The sequence below is a fragment of the Lynx rufus genome, unplaced genomic scaffold (genome assembly GCF_022079265.1).
Source record: "Lynx rufus isolate CCGP_SWC_20201006 ecotype Redwood Valley unplaced genomic scaffold, mLynRuf1.p SCAF_4, whole genome shotgun sequence".
NCBI lineage: Eukaryota > Metazoa > Chordata > Mammalia > Carnivora > Felidae > Lynx > Lynx rufus.
Genome location: NW_025814856.1, coordinates 74,496,186 through 74,514,625, shown reverse-complemented (window position 1 = coordinate 74,514,625; position 18,440 = coordinate 74,496,186). Strand labels below are relative to the sequence as shown.

General features: G+C 36.9%; 1 protein-coding gene across 1 annotated transcript in view; it reads left to right on the top strand.

The window, feature by feature from the left end:
• SUGCT (succinyl-CoA:glutarate-CoA transferase) overlaps positions 1-18,440 on the top strand; it is a 330,930-nt gene that overhangs the window by 85,938 nt on the left and 226,552 nt on the right. The window contains exon 7 of the mRNA XM_047095218.1: positions 16,513-16,604. Within this exon, the coding sequence (XP_046951174.1) occupies positions 16,513-16,604 (92 nt within the window). The remainder of the gene's footprint in view (positions 1-16,512; positions 16,605-18,440) is intronic.

Below are 18,440 nucleotides of genomic sequence, written 5' to 3'. Positions count from 1 at the left end.
GTTCGTTCTAGTTTTGCTGTTGATAGGCTTTATAACTTTGGGCAAGTCTGTTAATTTCTGTAGGCCTCAGTTTTCTCATTTGTAAAGCCATAATTTTTGCCCCAGACCCATTCAGCTCAAATATGCCTTGGTGAACTTTCAGGCATACAAAATGAAATTTTCCTATCATTGACAATTGATTTTTTGACATTTTATTGTAGAAAAATTTAAAGTTACAGGAAAGTAGACAGAAGAGTATAATGGCTCTTGAGGTGCACCCATAATCTCTTTATGACCAATCTTATTTTGTCTATAATCCCACATATTCTCTCTCCCCTGATTATTTAAGAACACATCTCAGATTTTATATCATTTCATTTCTAAATACCTCAGAATATATCCAAAAAAAGGGTTATTTTTAAAACATCAACACTCAGTGTCATCACATGTAAATAAAAAAGGGACTATAATTCCTTAATATTATTAAATATTCAGTTGGTGTTCCAATTTTCCCAATTCCCTCCCTCTTTCTCTTTATAGTTTGTTAATTTTGAACTGGCATCCAAATGAAGTCTAGTCACTGCAACTGATTGATATGTTTCTTAAATCTTCTTTAATTTGATAGTTCCTCCTCAATCTTGTTTTGCCTGCAACTTTTTTTTTTTAATTTTTAAATGTTTATTTATTTTTAAGAGTGAAAAAGCATGAGCAGGGAAAGGCAGACACACACACACACACACACACACACACACACACACACACACAGAATCCAAAGCAGGTTCCGGGCTCTGAACTCTCAGCACACAGCCCCACATGGGGCTGGAACTCACAAACCATGAGATTATGACCTGAGTCAAAGTCAGACACTTTGGCTCAACTGAGCCACCTAGGTGCCCCACAACTTATTTGTTTAAAATATCAGTTTATTTATCTTGGTGCCCATGTGTTTAATTTTGTTGTTGTTCTTTAAAAAATTGGCATCTGCAGGTTTGCTCAGATTTTGGTTTGAATTTTTTTGTTGTTAAGGATATTTCATAGAGGGGCTCCTGAGTGGGTCTGTTGTTTAAGTGTTGGACTTCTGATTTTGGTTCAGTCGTGATCTCATGGTTCATGGGATCAGGTCCCATGTCGGGCTCTGTGCTGACAACACGGAGCCTGCTTGGGATTCTCTCCCTCCCTCTCTCTCTGCCCTTCCTCTGCTTGCACTCTCTCTCTCTCTCTCAAAATAAATAAATAAACATTAAATAGAAGGGTATTTCACAGAAGGTGATGTGTAATTCCATTAGGAGGCATATAAGGGCTGGCTATTGCTCTCTTTGTGATGTTAGAAGCCATTGATGATGATGGCCTACATCCATTAATTCATTAGGAATTATGAAATGATAATATCCTAATTTTGCCAGTCCTTCTTCATATATTGATTGGGAAATTTCTATAAAAGAATATCCTCTCATCAACTATTGGATTAGTATTTGACAAGCAAAGGCAACACAGATGTAAATTCTTTCCTTTTATTCACCAATTGTCATAATAACAAATTTATTCCCTATTATCCTCCAAGGGTGACTGATGATTTAAAAAATATCATTATGAATTCTCAAAATTTGCCATATTTGATGTGTTTCAGTCCATTGCAGTTATTATTTTGATTCATACTCAAAATCGTCTCATATTTGGTCATTGCAGGCCAGTTCAAGTTGGCATCTGCATATTTTTTTGACATGACCAGTAATCTTTGATAGGATCCTTGATTTCTGGCCAAACAAGATATTCTAGGTAAATTTTGTATGTTTCCTGCTCTATCCTGGGATCAACCATTTCTCCATGAATCCTAGTTCCTTTTAGTAGGAAATGGCATTTAGAGACCACAGTCTGGATACTAAGAATGCTCATTGCCACTGGGTTAGTCTTTGGTTCTAGGCCTTTTCAGTGGACAGATAAGAAAATAAATATCCTTTAAAAATAAAATCAATTATTAGTTCATAATCTATCATTTTAATTCAGAAACATTTTGTACATGAGAAAATGAGCAAAGAAAGAAACAAAGTTCAGATACAGTTGACCCTTGAAAATGTGGGGGTTAGGGCTGTTGACTTCCCCCCACCCCATGCAGTTGAAAATCTGTGTATAACGTTTGACATCCAAAACTTAACTACTAATAGCCTAATTACTGTTGCCTGGAAGCCTTATCAATAACATAAACAATAGATTAGCACATATCTTGTATGTTGTGTGTATTATATACTGTACTTTAAAGTAAGCTATAGAAAAGAAAACTTTATTAAAATCATAAGGGGTGCCTAGGTGGCTCAGTGGGTTAAACATCCAACTCTTGATTCAGCTCATGTCATGATCTTATGGTTCAGTTAGTGAGTTTGAGCCCTGCATCTGGCTCTGTGCTGACAGTGCAGAGCCTGCTTGGGATTCTCTCTGTCTGCCTCTCTCTCTATTCCTCCCCTACTTGTGCTCTTTCTCTCTTTCAAAATAAATAAATAAACTTAAAAAAATTGTAATGAAGAGAAAATATATTTATGGTACTGTGCTGTATTTTTGGAAGAAATTTGCATGTAAGTAGACGTGCACAGTTCAAACCTGTGCAGTTGACCAACTGTATTAATATATGTTTTTAAGGATTACATTATTTGCTATAAAATATTTTATTGCCTTCTGATCTTCTTTGGTAAATAATCTATTGTTGGAGTTTCTGTAGCTGCTGGAATAGTAGTATTAACTATCTAGATAATAGCCATAGTATTAACTTTAAACATATTCCTCTTTTGTTTTGAAATTATCAACAGGATAGATAGTACTCCTCTTTGAAACCTCCTTCTTTATTGTCCATAATAGCCATTATTGCCTAAGTCTGTATCTTGAGGAGGTTTATATTTCCTAGACAGATGGGGGATGTGGGGATCACAAGTAAAATGGCATGTACAGAGAGAAGCCCAGAGTTAATGAAAGAGCCTTGCATATTTGGAGAGCAGCTATACTGAATATGAGTTGTTTTGGAGGAGTGACAGGAGATAAGATGTATGGGGTAGTTAGAGGCTAGGTCACAAAAGACTCAGTTGGTCATACTAAGTAATTTTTATAGTATAGGCAACTTAATAAGAATTTAAGGGGCACCTGGGGGGCTCAGTCAGTTAGCATTGGACTTTGGCTCTGGTCGTGATCTCGCGGTTCATGAGTTTGAGTCCTGTGTCGGGCTCTGTGCTGACAGCTCAGAGCCTGGAGCCTGCTTCAGATTCTGTGCCTCCCTCTCTCTCTGCCCCTACCCCACTTATGCTCTCTCTCTCTCTCAAAAATAAATAAAACATTAAAAAATTTTAATGAAAGAAATGACTTGATCAGAATTACGTATTTGAAAGATCTTTGTAGCCATGTGAAGAACAAACTGAGACAGGGGGACCAGTAAGTAAGCTATTGCAATGTATAAGGACTTAGATGGATTGAGAGTTACTTAACAGATCAAATAAGGAATTAGTGACCAATTGGACATGGGCAGGAACTGAAAGAGTCCAGGATGACTTTTAGGTGTTGGAGTTGTGCAAATGTGTGGGTGAAGTTTCACTCAGTGAAACAAAAGTGGTCTCCCAGTCTGGATTGGTGATCTTGAGGGTGAATGTGCTGGGGTAATACTTTCTGTTTAGGGCATCTTTAAACTTGTGGTGCCTTCGATTTTTTGGTGGAGATTCTGTACACACACAAGCAAACATCTTTGTGTATAAGGATTCAGACTTGGGTTAAAATCTTAGTTCTGCTACTTCTTATCTGTATGACCTTGGATGGGTCACTTAACCTTTTAAGCCTCAGATTTTATAATTGTAAAAAAGGGATAATGGTACCTAACTCATAAGGGTCTTATGTGAATTAAGTGATTCTAATGGACAAAAATCTATCAGTGTCTACTACATAGTAACTTGATAAATCGTCATTATTATTCTAGATAGGGTGTTGCCAGTATCTTGTTTGAGGCCACGGTATGGATGAAATTCATTAGAACACTGAGAATAAGAGAGGGGGCCAAATATGTATGGACTCTTGGGGAATGTCAGCGGTTGAACCTGGGAAATTTAGTTTGCCTGGACCTTCCCACACTGTTCCTTTCCCCAAGCTCCAAACAGGTTATTTCAGGTATTACTAGAGGAGGTACAATTTAATCTTTGTGTTATAGCCAGTAGTATGATAAGTGTTATTTTTATTTCCCTAGCTTATTTATTTATATTCATTCATTTGTTTAACACACATTTACTGAGATACTGGTAGACATTAACCTAGGTGCTGAAGGAATCGCAGAGAATATTCACCTTGGTCACAGCTCTCATGGGGCTAACATTCTAGAGGGGAGATATATATTCATGTAAAAAATTAAACATCAGATAGTGATAAGTACTTTAGAGAGACTGAAAATATGATAAAGTGCTAGGGAGTTCCTAGGAGTCTATTTTAGATTGGGTAGTTAGGGAAGGCCTTTTTGAAGAGGGTATGTTCAGGATGACATAATCAGTAGTAGCCAGGCATGGGAAGACTGGAAAAAAGAACATTCTCGGTAGTGCAAGATCTCCAGGATGGAAATAAGCTGTGGGTGTATTCAGAGAACAGTAAGAATAACAGGGGGACTCAAGGTAGAGGGCAGTGGGAAAACTGATGAGATTAGTCCAGAGAGCAGGCAAGAACTAAGACACGGACATGAAGAGTTTGGATTTACTCTAGATGGCTTGGAAAGCCCCTAGAAAGCTTTAGGCAGGAAAGTAGGACATACTGATTTAGATTTTAGGAAGATCACCAGGAACACAAGAGGCAAGCATGAGGGAGAGAGACCAGAGCAGGAGGCTAATGATAAGAGATGCTGTGTTTTGTTCCCCCCTTTTCTTTTTATTATCAGGCCAAAGCCGCATGCTGGAGCTCATAGTTGCAGGAAGCCTCATAGCTGTCCTTGAACTGATCCCCAGCAGGAGAGTTATACTGATGATGCAGGTGCTGTGGGCCTGGAGTAGATAGATGCAAGCAATGGTAACTTGCAGAGGGTCCTTTAACCTGCCTCTTCACTAGGGGTGCATGAACGGGGTTTGAAATGTTTTGTTGTTTTCTTCTGGGGAGGAGTTCTAACTTCTTGCCAGTTTGTCAGAGGGGTGTTTGACCTTCAAAAGGTTAACCTTTGATAGTGTGTTGAGCACTGTGGGAGGTGTCATAGGAGTTACAGAAAACAAAAGCACCCGTGGGAGCTCCTGCTTTCTAAGTGCTCGTAAGTTAAGGACAAAGGGAAAACACAGATATAATTAAGAAGAAAAATGGTGAAGCCAGGAGCGGGCAGACCAGATCATGTGGTATTCAGGACAAATATTAAAAGAAGAAATCTTTTCCCTTTAAGTTTCTTTTCCTCACAGTTTTGCTTGTAGGTCTGGAAATGTGTTTTGCTTTATGGTCAATGTTCATAAAAGCCACAAGATGGCGAGGTTGCTCCTTAAAATGAATGTGAATGAAGTTAAGGGGTGGGAGAAGAGAGAGAAGAGAGAGAGGGAGAGAGAGAGACAGAGAGAGAGAGGGAAAGAGAGAGAGAGAGAGAAGAAAGAAAGCGAGAGAAAGAATGAATGAATGTGTGGCGTTCCTCTCTGATTTTCCATAACCTCCTTAATTTTCCTTACCCCATTACTTGAATATGCAATAAAACTGACATGCTTAGATTTCTTCTCTTTAGTTTAGGTTTTGATTATACTTATTTTGGAATTGTAAGCTAAAATAAAATTAAAAAGAACTATCTGGATCCCAGGCTTATCATTTTTTCAGCCTTTTAATAAATTATTAATAAATCAATCTTCACGTTGCCAACAGAGTAATCTTTACAAAATACTATTTGATAATATCAGTTCCCAGCTTTAAAACAGCTCAAAGTCTGGAGCCTGCTTCAGATTCTGTATCTCCCTCTCTCTCTCTATCCCTCCCCTGCTTGTGCTCTTCTCTGTCTCTCAAAAATAAATAAATGTTAAAAAAAAAAAACCCTTTTGGGGATTGGGAGGGAGGGGAGGGTGGGTGATGGGTATTGAGGAGGGCACCTTTTGGGATGAGCACTGGGTGTTGTATGGAAACCAATTTGACAATAAATTTCATAAAAAAATAAAGAAAAAGAAAAAACAAAAACAACAACAACAAAAAAACCCTTTCTATTTATTGTCAGAAATATTGGTTAATACTCCTGGTAGTCAGTATTCAGATAGTTAAGGTTAAGTGTAGGATAAAAAGGTGGAATAATTCAAGTGCAATGGTCAAGAAAGAGTTCTTGAGAGGTTGTACTGTGCAACTTATGAAATTTATTTAAGTAGCACAGGGACAGGACCTGGGGACAGAAAGAGCCCCACTTTTTGCTGTATGAAGCTGGTGATTATATGCTTAGTGCTTAATGGTGAGAGGACATACCGGGCATATTAGATCATAACTGTCTTCTTCAAATTTCTACTCATAAAACTACCTTTACACGATTTCCCTCATACTTATCGTTCAGTTCGATATTAACTATCAGTGGGATGTACAGGCAGTCATGAGACCCTTTAAGATAAATGTAGCAACCAGCGCATGTTTGATCCTTGTCAGCACTACGCAGGCTATAGGTCAGCCTTCTGGGCTAAAGGTGAACATTTTTCTGCTCCTGACCCTTGTCAGTATTACAAAATATATATATTTTATCATTGTCCGCTTCTTCTCCAAAACGAACATATGCAAGCTTTCAAGTACAAAAATTTTCAATTTTTATGTATTATTAAATAACGTAATTGCAGTGCTTAGAATATTTATTGTCATCATTTCAACATACCTCAAGGTAGTTTTCTTTTTGTTATTCTCAACATGTTGTGGAAAGGGTAAGCTACTGCATTATTAGTATACTGATTAAGACATATTTATTAATGAAGTGTATTTAGCCCTTGATGTAAAATACACTTTGCTTATGCTGTCTTATCAAATAAAATCCTCATAAGAAATCTATGAGATAAGTGTGAATATTGCCATTTTACAGATGAGGACATTGAGGCTCAGGAAGATCAAATAAATTGCTGACGATTTAGTAGTTGGCAGAACTATAATGTGGATCCATGTTTTTTTTCAGTCCTGAAAACTCATCTTCTGACTCAGTATGCCCTACTGTCTCCATGAGAGCAACTACATCTCTCTTTAAAAGAAGTACTTGGGGGCACCTGGGTGGTTCAGGTGGTTAAGTGTCCAACTCTTGGTTTTGGCTCCGGGCATGATCTCATGGTTTGTGAGTTCAAGCTGCATGTTGGCCTCTGCGCTCACAGAAAAAAAATAGTTAAAAGAAGTTAGATGAAAAAAAAAAGTACTTGGAAGTTGTAATTTAAAGTAATTTGGTATTTGTGCTTCCTCTTTGTTGTAAACTGAACAAGAAAATTTGTATCACGAGGCCACTATTTTGGTGCACTTTTATTTAGCCTGTTGTTTGTTTTTCTGAGCATATTTTCCTGCAGGCCTTTATTTAGAAGACTCCATATAGAGTTGTGCTGATGGGCCTTGATTGATTTGAGGGATTTGGACTCCTAATTCCTGAGCACCTGAGAGTGGACTGAAACTTAATTCCTTCTCTTGACTTCCTGTTGAGCTAACAGGTTTTTTTAAATTTTAATTTTTATTTAACTTTTTTGGAGAGAGAGAGGGTAGGGACAGAGGGAGAGGGAGAAAGAGAATCTTTTTTTTAACGTTTATTTACTTTTGAGACAGAGAGAGACAGAGCATGAATGGGGAAGGGGCAGAGAGAGAGGGAGACACAGAATGGGAAGCAGGCTCCAGGCTCTGAGCCATCAGCCCAGAGCCCGACACGGGGCTCGAACTCACGGACCATGAGATCGTGACCTGAGCTGCAGTTGGACGCTTAACTGACTGAGCCACCCAGGCGCCCCATGAGAAAGAGAATCTTAAGCAGGCTCTAAGCTCAGTGTGGAGCCCAGCTTGGAGCCTGATGCATCGCTCGATCCCATGACCCTGAGATCATGACCTGAGCTGAAATCAAGAGTCAGATGCTTAACCAACCAAGCCACCCAGGCGCCCCAACGTTCCTCTCTTATGGTGGAGCTTTTCTCTGCTCCAGGGGTCCTGTTATATGTTGGAGATACCAGCTGTTTAAAAACTATTGTGTGGAATACTGGAAGGCTGGTCTAGAGCGCCCTTTACAGTTGTAAATTAACTGCTCTGGAATATAAATTCACTCCTAACGCTTGGTATTAATTTTTGTATTTCTGGAGAAATATTGCCTTATGCTTTATTTCCCGTTATATTCCCTTCATATCCCATTTTTGCTTTTCTAAAGATTTAAAAAGTAACAGTTCAGAATTTACAAGTTTTGTTTCTGAAACTGGAACACCAGCATGGCAGAGTCTAGGATTTTGTGTGAATAGTTTTCACCTGAGTCAAGACTTTTTATGGTTTTTACTTTGTTCTTCATATAATAGTTTTAGCTGAAAAATAAGTGTAATGGAAAGAAGACTGTCTATGAATAAATAATTATGGAAGTTGCTAATGGATTTATTATATGATTCTTCCAACTTTTATTTATATGAAACTTTCCATAATAAGGCATATAGGAGATACCTGTTGTGACATCTTTTCTGTCATCGGTACTGATAAATATAACTTAATCTTGAACCACTTTAATTTCTTAATACTAAGTGATAATTTTATCTGGAGATTTTGTTTTACATATCCATCTTTTTTTTTCTTTTTTTCCCAAGCTAAATGAGAAATAATTGACAAAATTTTATATATTCAAAATGCACAATGTGTTTCCATATCTTTGCTATTGTGAATAATGCTGCACTGAATATGAGAGTCCACATACCTTCTTGAGATACTGATTTCATTTCCTTTGAATATATACCCAGAAGTGGTATCATATGGAGTTCTATTATTAATTTATTTTTCTGAGGAATTTTCATAATGTTTTCCATAATAGCTATACCAACTTACATTCCTACCAATAGTGCTCAAGGGTTCCTTTTTTTTTTTCTAGAACCTTGCCAACATTTGTCATCTCTTGTCTTTTTGATAATAGCCATCCTAACAAGTGTGTGGTGATATCTCATTGTGGGTTTGATTTGCATTTCCCTGATGATTAATGAAGTTGAGCATCTTTCATGTGCCTATTGGTCTCTTGTTATGTCTTCTTTGGAAAAATGTTTATTCAGGTCCTTTGTTCATTTTTAAATCAGATTATTTGTTTTTTTTTCTATTTGGTTGTATGAGTTCCATATAAATTTTGGATATTAACACCTTATCAGGTTACATGGTTTGCAAATACTTTCTCCCATTCTGTAGATAGACTTTTCATTTCTGATTGTTCCCTGTGCTTTGCAGAAGCTTTTTAGTTTAATGTAATTCCATTTGTCTATTTTAGCCTATGTTTTCGGTGTCATATCCAAAAAATTATTGCCAAGGGCAATGTGAAGAAGCTTTCTCCTTATGTTTTCTTCTAGAACTTTTATGATTTCAGATATTACAGTTAAGTATTTAAACCATTTTGAGTTGATTTTTGTGTATAGTGTAATATAGGGATACATTTCATTCTTTTGCATGTGGAGATATATTTATATTTATATTTATATTTATATTTATATTTATATTTATATTTATATTTATATTTATTTATATATGCATATATATATATTTTTTCCCCCAGCACCATTTATTGAACAGAATGTCAATTAGCATTGTGTGTTCTTGGTACTCTTGTCAAAGATTAGTTGACCATATATTTGTGGTTTTTGGGGGGCTCTGTGTTCAGTTCCATTGGTCTATTTGTCTGTTTTTATGCCAGTACCATGTACTGTTTTGATTACTGTAGCTTTTAATATATTTTGAAATCAAGAAATGTGGTGTTTCCAGCTTTGTTCTTATTGCTCACAATAGCTTTGGCTATTTAGGGTCTTTTCTGGTTTCATATAAATTATAGTATTATTTTTTTAATTTCATAAAAAGTGCCATTGGGATTTTGATACAGATTGTGTTGAATCTGTAGGTGGCTTCGGGTAACACTGACATTTTAACAATGTTAATTCTTCCAGTCCAAGAGCTTGGGGAATCTTTCCATTTAATGTGTCTTCTTCAGTTTCTTTCATTAATGTCTATAATTTTCAGTGTGCAGATCTTTTATCTTTTTGGTTAATATATTACAAATGTTTTATTGTTTTGATACTGTTGTAAATAGGGTTGTTTTCTTAATTTCTCTTTCATATAATTTGTTGTTAGTGTATAGAAATGCAACAGATTTTTGTATATTGAGTTTGTATCCTGAAATTTTATTAAATTTGTTTATTTTCACAGTTTTTGGTGGAGTCTTAAGGGTTTTCTATATGTAAGATTGTATCATTCACAGACAATTTTACTTTTCCTTTCTGCCTTGGATGCACTTTTTTTTTCTTCAATTAATTTGCTTAATTACTCTGGCTAGGTCCTCAAATACTATGTTGAATAGAAGTGGTGAGAGTGGGTACTATTTTCTTGTTCCTGATTTTAGAGGGAAAGCTGATAACTTTTCACCATTTAGTATGGTGTTAACTCTGGTTTTGTCATATATGTCCTTTATTAGGTTGTGGTACATTCCCTGTATACTCAATTTGTTGAGAGCTTTTATGATAAATGGATGTTGAATTTTGTCAGATGCTTTATCTGTATCTATTTACATGATCATATGATTTTTATCCTTCATTTTGTTGATGTGATGTATCACATTGACTGATTTGTGGATGTTGAACCATCCTTGCATTCCTGGAATAAATTCCACTTGATCATGGTGTATTTAAAATGTTCTGTTGGATTCAGTTTGCTAATTTTTGTTGAGATTTTTACATCTATGTTGATCAGGGTTATTAGTCTGTAATTTTCTTTTCTTTAATGTCCTTGTTGGTTTTGGTGTCAGGATAATTCTGGCCTTGTAAAATGAGTTTTGAAGCCCTCCTCTTTTAGATTTTGGCAGTTGTCCAATACATAGGTTGTCCAATTTGTTGTTGTATAATTGTTAATAATAGTCTCTTGTGTCCTTTGTATTTCTGTGGCATCAGTTGTAACTTCTCTTTCATTTCTGATTTTACTTATTTCAGTTCTGTCTCTTTTTTTTCCTTGGTTATTCTAACTAAAGATTGTCTATTTTGTTTATATTTAAAAAAAAAAAGAGATGTTAGTTTCATTGATCTTTTCTGTTATCTTTTTAGTCTCTATCTGTTCTGATTTTGGTTATTTCCTTCTGTCTGCTAATTTTGGGCTTAGTTTGTTCTTCTTTTCCTAGTCCTTGAAGTGTGAAATTAGGTTGTTTATCTGAGATCTTTCCTTTTTCTCAATGTAGGCATTTATCACTGTAAACTTCCCTCTTAGAACTGCTTATATATTATATATTACAAGTTTTGTCAAGTTGTATTTGCATTTTTATTTGTCTCAAGATGTTTATTTATCTTTTGATTTCTTCTTTGACCCATTGGTTGTTTAGAAGCATGTACATAAATATTTACAAGTGTTATATCCTCCCGTTGGATTGACTTTTTTTTAATCATTACACAATACCCTTGTTTATCTCTTATTAGAGTCTTTGGCTTAAAGTCTATTTTACTTGATATAACTATAGCTACCCTTGCTTTCTTTTGGTTTCATTTGCATAGAATATTTTTTCTATATTTTCATTTTCAATCTGTGTGCTTAAAGTTTAAGGAAGTCTTTAGTAGGCAGCATATAGTTCGGTCTTTTTTTTTTAATCTATTTAGCTACTCTATGTCTTTTGATTAGAGAACTTAGTGCATTTGTATTAAAGTAATTATTGATTAGGTAAGGACTTAACTGTGTCATTTTGTTAATTGTTGTCTGGTTGTTTTGTAATTGCTTTGTTTCTTCCTTTCTCTTTTGTTTTTTTCTTTTATGATTTGATGATTTTCTGTGGTGGTATGCTTAGATTTCTTTCTTTTTTGTGTAGCTGTTATAGGTTTTTGCTTTCTGTTACCATGAGGCTTACATAAAATATCTTATAATTATAGCAGTCTATTATAAGTTGATAACAACCTAATTTAGATGTATACATTTTTACATTCTCTCCTGACATTTTAATGTTTTGATGTCACAGTTTATATTTTGTTATATTATGTATCTATTTAGAAATTACTATAAGTCAGGCAGAGAAAGACAGATACCATATGTTTTCACTCTTATCCTGAGAAACTTAATAGAAGACCGGGGGGAGGGGCAGGGGGAAAAAAAAAGTTACAGAGAGAGAAGGAGGCAAACCATAATAGACTCTTAAATACTGAGAACGAACTGAGGGTTGATGGGCAGTGGGGGAGAGGGAAAAGTGGGTGATGGGCATTGAGGAGGGCACCTATTGGGATGAGCACTGGGTGTTGTATGGAAACCAATCTGACAATAAATTATATATACAATAAAATAAAAACCTACAACCTAAAAAAAAAAAGAAATTACTGTAGTTATGGGAGTTCTTAATACTTTTGTCTTTTAACTTTTATATTACAGTTATATAAGTGACTTACCCACCACCATTACAACATTAGAGTTTTCTGAATTTAGCTATATATTTACCAAAGTGCCATAATTTGATAAATTTAATGTAACCAGTTAGCACTCTTTTGTTTTCATACCTTGCAAGGCTGGTCTAGTGGGGATAAATTCCTCCAGCTTTTGTTCATCTGAGAAATTCTTTCTTACTCCTTCAATTCTGAAAGGCAGCTTTATTGAATAGAGTGTCCTTGGCTGGCAATTTTTTTATTTCAGCACTTTGAATATCTCATTTTACTCCCTTCTGGCCTGCATAGTTTTTGTAAAATCTACTGTTAGTCTTATGACAACAGTAGCAACAAGTTGCTTTTCTCTTGATGGTTTTAAGGTTCTCCCTTTGGCAGTAAGTTTTGACAATTTAATTATAATGTGTCTGGGTGTGAGTCTCTTTAGATTCATCTTTTTTTGGTATTTTTGGGCTACCTGGAACCGGATATCATGTTTTTTCTTTCAGATAAGGGAAGTTTTTAGGCACTATATCTTTAAGTAAACTTTTGCCTCTTCCTCTGCCTCTCTTCTTCTTCTGGGACCTCTATAATATGTATACTGGTCTTTTTGATGATGTCCCATAAGCCCATAAGCTATTTTCACTCATTTTCCTTTTTGTTCCTCTGATTGGATGTATTCCACTGCCTGTCTTCTAATTCTCTGATCTTTTCTTCCAGCTGATCTAGTCTGTGGTTGAATGCGTCTACCAAATTTTTCACTTTAGTTATTGTATTCTTCAGCTCTATGATTTCTGTGGTACTTTTAAATGTTTTCTCTCTCTTTGTCCAAATTTTCACTTTGGTCATGCATTACTTTCCTGTGAAGTTCTCACTTTGACCATGCATTGCTCTTCTGATCTTGCCTTTATGATTGTTATTTCAAACTCTCTGTCAGAAAAATAATTTCCATTTCCTTCAGGTCAGTTTCTGGAGATTTACCGTGTTCTTTTGTTTGGAACATATTCCTGTTTCTTCGTTTTCCTTGATTCTCTGTGTTGGTTTCTTTATATTAGCTAAAACAGTCACTCTCTCAGTCTTGAGACCAGTTTTGTATAGGAGACAAACCTCATTAATCACCCTGGCCTGAGCTCCAAGTTTCCTCTCAAATCTTTATGATTGCCCAAGCCATTGTGTTTGTTCTTCATGTCTTTTGCTGGTTGAGTGTGTGCCAAGATCCATCAGTGTCCCCAAAGGGATGATAGCAGTTAACACGTACATGTAGGTTTATTAGAAGCTGGTCCTCAGACAACACCTGAGAAAGTATGCATTCAAACTCCTTCTGTGGAGAAACTGGGAGATAGGTGTTTTTGTGCTCTCTTTCTGTGCTGAGCCTGATGTATAGCCACGGAGTTTGCCTGTTTATTTATTTATTAAAAAAATTTTTTTAACGTTTATTTATTTTTTAGACAGAGACAGAGCATGAACGGAGGAGGGGCAGAGAGAGAGGGAGACACAGAATCGGAAGCAGGCTCCAGGCTCTGAGCCATCAGCTCAGAGCCTGACGCAGGGCTCGAACTCACGGACCGTGAGATCGTGACCTGAGCTGAAGTCGGATGTGCAACCGACTGAGCCACCCAGGCGCCCCAAAGTTTGCCTGTTTAAAAACTGCTTCTTTGGGGCGCCTGGGTGGCGCAGTCGGTTAAACGTCCGACTTCAGCCAGGTCACGATCTCGCGCTCCGTGAGTTCGAGCCCCGCGTCGGGCTCTGGGCTGATGGCTCAGAGCCTGGAGCCTGTTTCCGGTTCTGTGTCTCCCTCTCTCTCTGCCCCTCCCCCGTTCATGCTCTGTCTCTCTCTGTCCCAAAAATAAATAAACGTTGAAAAAAAAAATTAAAAAAAATAAAAACTGCTTCTTTATAGCAGGTATAGCACTGTGGGACTTGTGAATGTAAACCCACATTGGCTGTCAGAGTCAGGTGATCTGGGGGCCCATCCCTTGGGCAATAGTTACAAAAGCCTGGGTGCCACACATGTGTAGAAGCTCTTTCCAGAGAGATGCTGGTGACCTGGTGTTATTATTGGAGTATGAACCACTAGCTCTTTTGAATTCCAGGTAGAATTGCAGTCAGCACCTAGATATATGTTGATTACAGTCCAAATCCTCAGGTGGTAGCTTATAAATTATGCAGTGAGACCATTTGTAGGGAAAAGCTGGGAGATGGACGTTTTTGCCTGCTCCCTCTGTGCTGATCCCTGGGAAGATAGCTTGTGGTTAGTGTTTATGCACCTGTCATTGACTCATTTTTGTTTGCTTTAGTTGTGCTTTAGTCCTGCTGGATCTCAGAGCGAGGTACTTTGGGGGCCTTTCCCTCAGGTGGGAGCCTTAAAAGTTGGGACACCTGATATGTGGCCCAAACCTTTTACTCCTGAAGGAGAAGTTGGAGCTGGGAGTTTCCTCTTGATTGGATGGTGCTGTGCCAGGAGTGGGGTTTATGGCAGGAGTGTGACTCAGCCTTTCCTGCCCATTCAGATGTGGGTATTTTCTCCATTACCCCATGTAGGAGTCAAACAACTAATTCTGGATTTCTCTCAGAGGGAATTAGTCCACGTGGAGCTGTGCATTTGGTGTGTCTGTGGGAGGAGGAAAATTCAAGCACCTCCTAGATTGCAATTTTGGTCAAAAACAAAACAAAACAAAAAGTTCTTTGGTTTCTTTATTAATTTAGTTGCTATGGATTATTTCTTTTAATGTATTTTATGTAACAAGTATTCACTTATTCAATACATGTTATTGAATACTATTCTTGATGCTGTGAACCCAGCAGTGAATCAGATGGAAAAAAATTCTGGAGCACACATTTTGGTATGGAGGAGACAGACTAAATCAGTAAACATATAGCTATGTTATATATCTTGGGATGAGTGCTATGAAGACAAATATAGTCAGATAAGGCGGATTAAGAGTGAGAAGGGAGAGTGCTCTTTCATAAAAGTTCTTTGGGGAAGGCCTCTCTGGTAAGGAGACATTTGAGTGCAGATTTGGAGGATGTGAGGGAGTGATGTATATGGATATATGGAATGAAATGGAGGGAGAATGTCCCAGGTAACTGGAGAGGCAAGCAAAGGCCCTGAGGCACCCCTTTCTGGGTTTCTAAAGTAAGGTATACAGGAAATTTCAGCTAATAGCTTACGGATCTGGAAGGCTTTTCATGTGTTCACTCTTTGGTTGATAACATGGTATTTGGAGACAGATTCATGTAGCACCTGAAATACTCTTTATTATTCAACCATAAGTGCCAGGACTTAGGAACCTAGGAGAGCAGGAGAAACTATTTCTTGTGTTCTCTTGATTTTTGCTGGAGGAAAAAAAATAATACCTTCACCTTCTGTTTGTAATCTTAGAACACACTGTTAGGTCATGCAATCATATTATTTATGTTCAAAGTTTTTAATCATCATTTGTGTATATATTTTTGCATACCTGAGAAAATATGTAAACAGATTCCAGAGGGACATTGGTTTATTGTTTTATTTTACTTTGTATTATTGGCTTGTACAGAACAAGAATAACATATATGATTGGAGTCTGGGAGTGAATTAGGCTTAGGCATAAAGGAGTAAGACGGGTGGAGGAAAGGCAAATTGGAGAATTTTATTTCCCTCTGTAAAGGGAAGAGCTGTTACTTACTCTAATTGATTGTTGCATGGACCTAGTTTTGAACTTATTTTCTGATTTTTCAAGAAAAGCCAGAGATTTGCATTTTATGTGTTATCTCCTGCTTTTTAAACAGCTGGAAACTCAATAAAAACATTCCAGGACACTCTTCAGGCCAGACAGAACATTCATGCAGGTGGGGTTCAGACCTCGAGTTTCCAGTTTGCACCCTTTTGGGGTATAAGATCATAAATAATTTTTGTTGCTTCCTTTCAAGGGATACTATTATATGCCTTGTAATAGTAATAAATTGCTGCAAGATTTCTGGATACAAAGAGTTTTTAACACATTATTGTACCATTGCTCCCCTGGCTTGTTACTGACTATGTCTATTCTTGTCTTAGGGTACGGTCAGACAGGTCCACTGTCTCAGCGAGCTGGTTATGATGCTGTTGCCTCTGCTGTTTCTGGTCTGATGCACATCACAGGGCCTGAGGTAGGTATCATTCTTTAGCTTTAGAATATTCATAAATTTACTCCCTGTTTCTTTCCAAAGGGATTTTCCTCTTCATTAACCTATAAGCCTAAATTTGAGTTAATTTTATAACAATCTTTTTAAAAAGCAAGAAGCAACAGATCAAGCGATGAACACATTTTCTGCATGTATTGTATTGTTCAAGCTTGGTATAGGCACCTGGATGTAACTTAGGAATAGTCCTTCTGTCAAGTAGAATGGCTGACTAGACCGTACCTTCATTTGGCATATGTACAGAGCGGAAGGTCTCTTTTTCCTTCTGGAGTATTAATAAGTGGTTATGTATTTAAAAATTTGTTGCTTAAAGCGTCAGGTGGAGTTGTGTCTGATTTGTTATATACATTAGGTTCTGACAGTGGGAGAATTATTTGATTTTATAACGAACCCTCTTTATTAATAATAGGTTGGGAATTTCCTAAAAAATGTAGAGATGACTAAAATGTGTTTAGTTGACTTGAAGACTCTTAGAAAATGGACTCTGTGAGAAAGCGGTAAGAATGGCATGGAAGTTAAAAAAAAGTGTGAAAGTCTAATAAATAAAAATAATTAAAGACATCCGTTTCCAAAACAGATTGGATTGGTAGGTCTAAAACCTTTTCCCAGTTAGGTGTTCCTTCCCTGAATCACTTTAGTCAGTGAATTCTTTAGGAAATATTCCTGCAGTTTTGGGTTAAACGGAAGCAGAGTGACCTTGAGTCTTCTCTTTTGCTGCCTTTCCCTCTTTTTATTAATTTTAAAGCAGCTGTTGGGATTTCAGTGTCTTGAGATACAAGTATTTGTTGCTTTTATTGCCTGTTTCATTTTCACAAGTCTAAGAAAAATGTGTATAGCCTTTTCTTAAAATATTTAAGGGCACCAGTTTTCTTTCCATCTGCCAGGAGAATGGAGGATGGATATATCTCTTTGCTCTATCCCATAGAAGTGCTTATGTGTACAAGACTTTATTATCGTGCGTGGTTTTGTTTCAAGAGTACTGAACTCAACCACGAATATGTGAAAAGATCTTGGACTTTCTTTTTTTTTTAATGTTTATTTATTTATTTTGAGAGAGAGAGAGAGACAGGCAGAGAGTGGGGGTGGGGAAGAGAGAGAGAGAGGGAGGGAGAGAATCCCAAACAGGGTCCATGCTCAGCGCAGAGCCCAACACAGGGCCTGATTCTATGAACTTTGAGATCGTGACCTGAGCTGAAACCAAGAGTCAGACGCTTAACTGACTGAGTCATCTAGGCGCCCTGGATCTTGGACTTTTAAATTTGTATATTCACATGTTAAAATGAAATAACTTAAAAACAGTTGTTGTGAAGCATTACTCTGGTTCCTTTAGTGCACTGTGATATATACTCTGACAGGGGTAACCACCCAGCATGTGCTCAACCTTAGTATTTGTCAGTCACTAACAGCTCTTCTGTCTTCTGTTATCCTACTTGGGAGATTTTTGTTCTAGCTAAGCAGATAAAGACAACATTCATTGAGTGCTTACTAAGTGCCCAGCATTACTTTATGTACTTTACTTTATGTATGTATTAGGTAAACTTAACTTCCATATACTGTATTTCTTTCTTTCACACGGACACATCTTTATATCTTAATTAATCGATCCAGTGAATGGTTATTGCACATGTTCCCTCTCTATGCTGGGAACTGGCAGGCACTGGTGATAAAGCAGGCAACGGCGGGGGGCGGGGGGGGCACAGTCCTTAAGTGGAGAAAACAAACATTAGCAGAAAGTAAACATTAAATACAAATAAAAAGAACTCTGAAAAAGGGCTCTATATACTATTAACATATACAACAGTG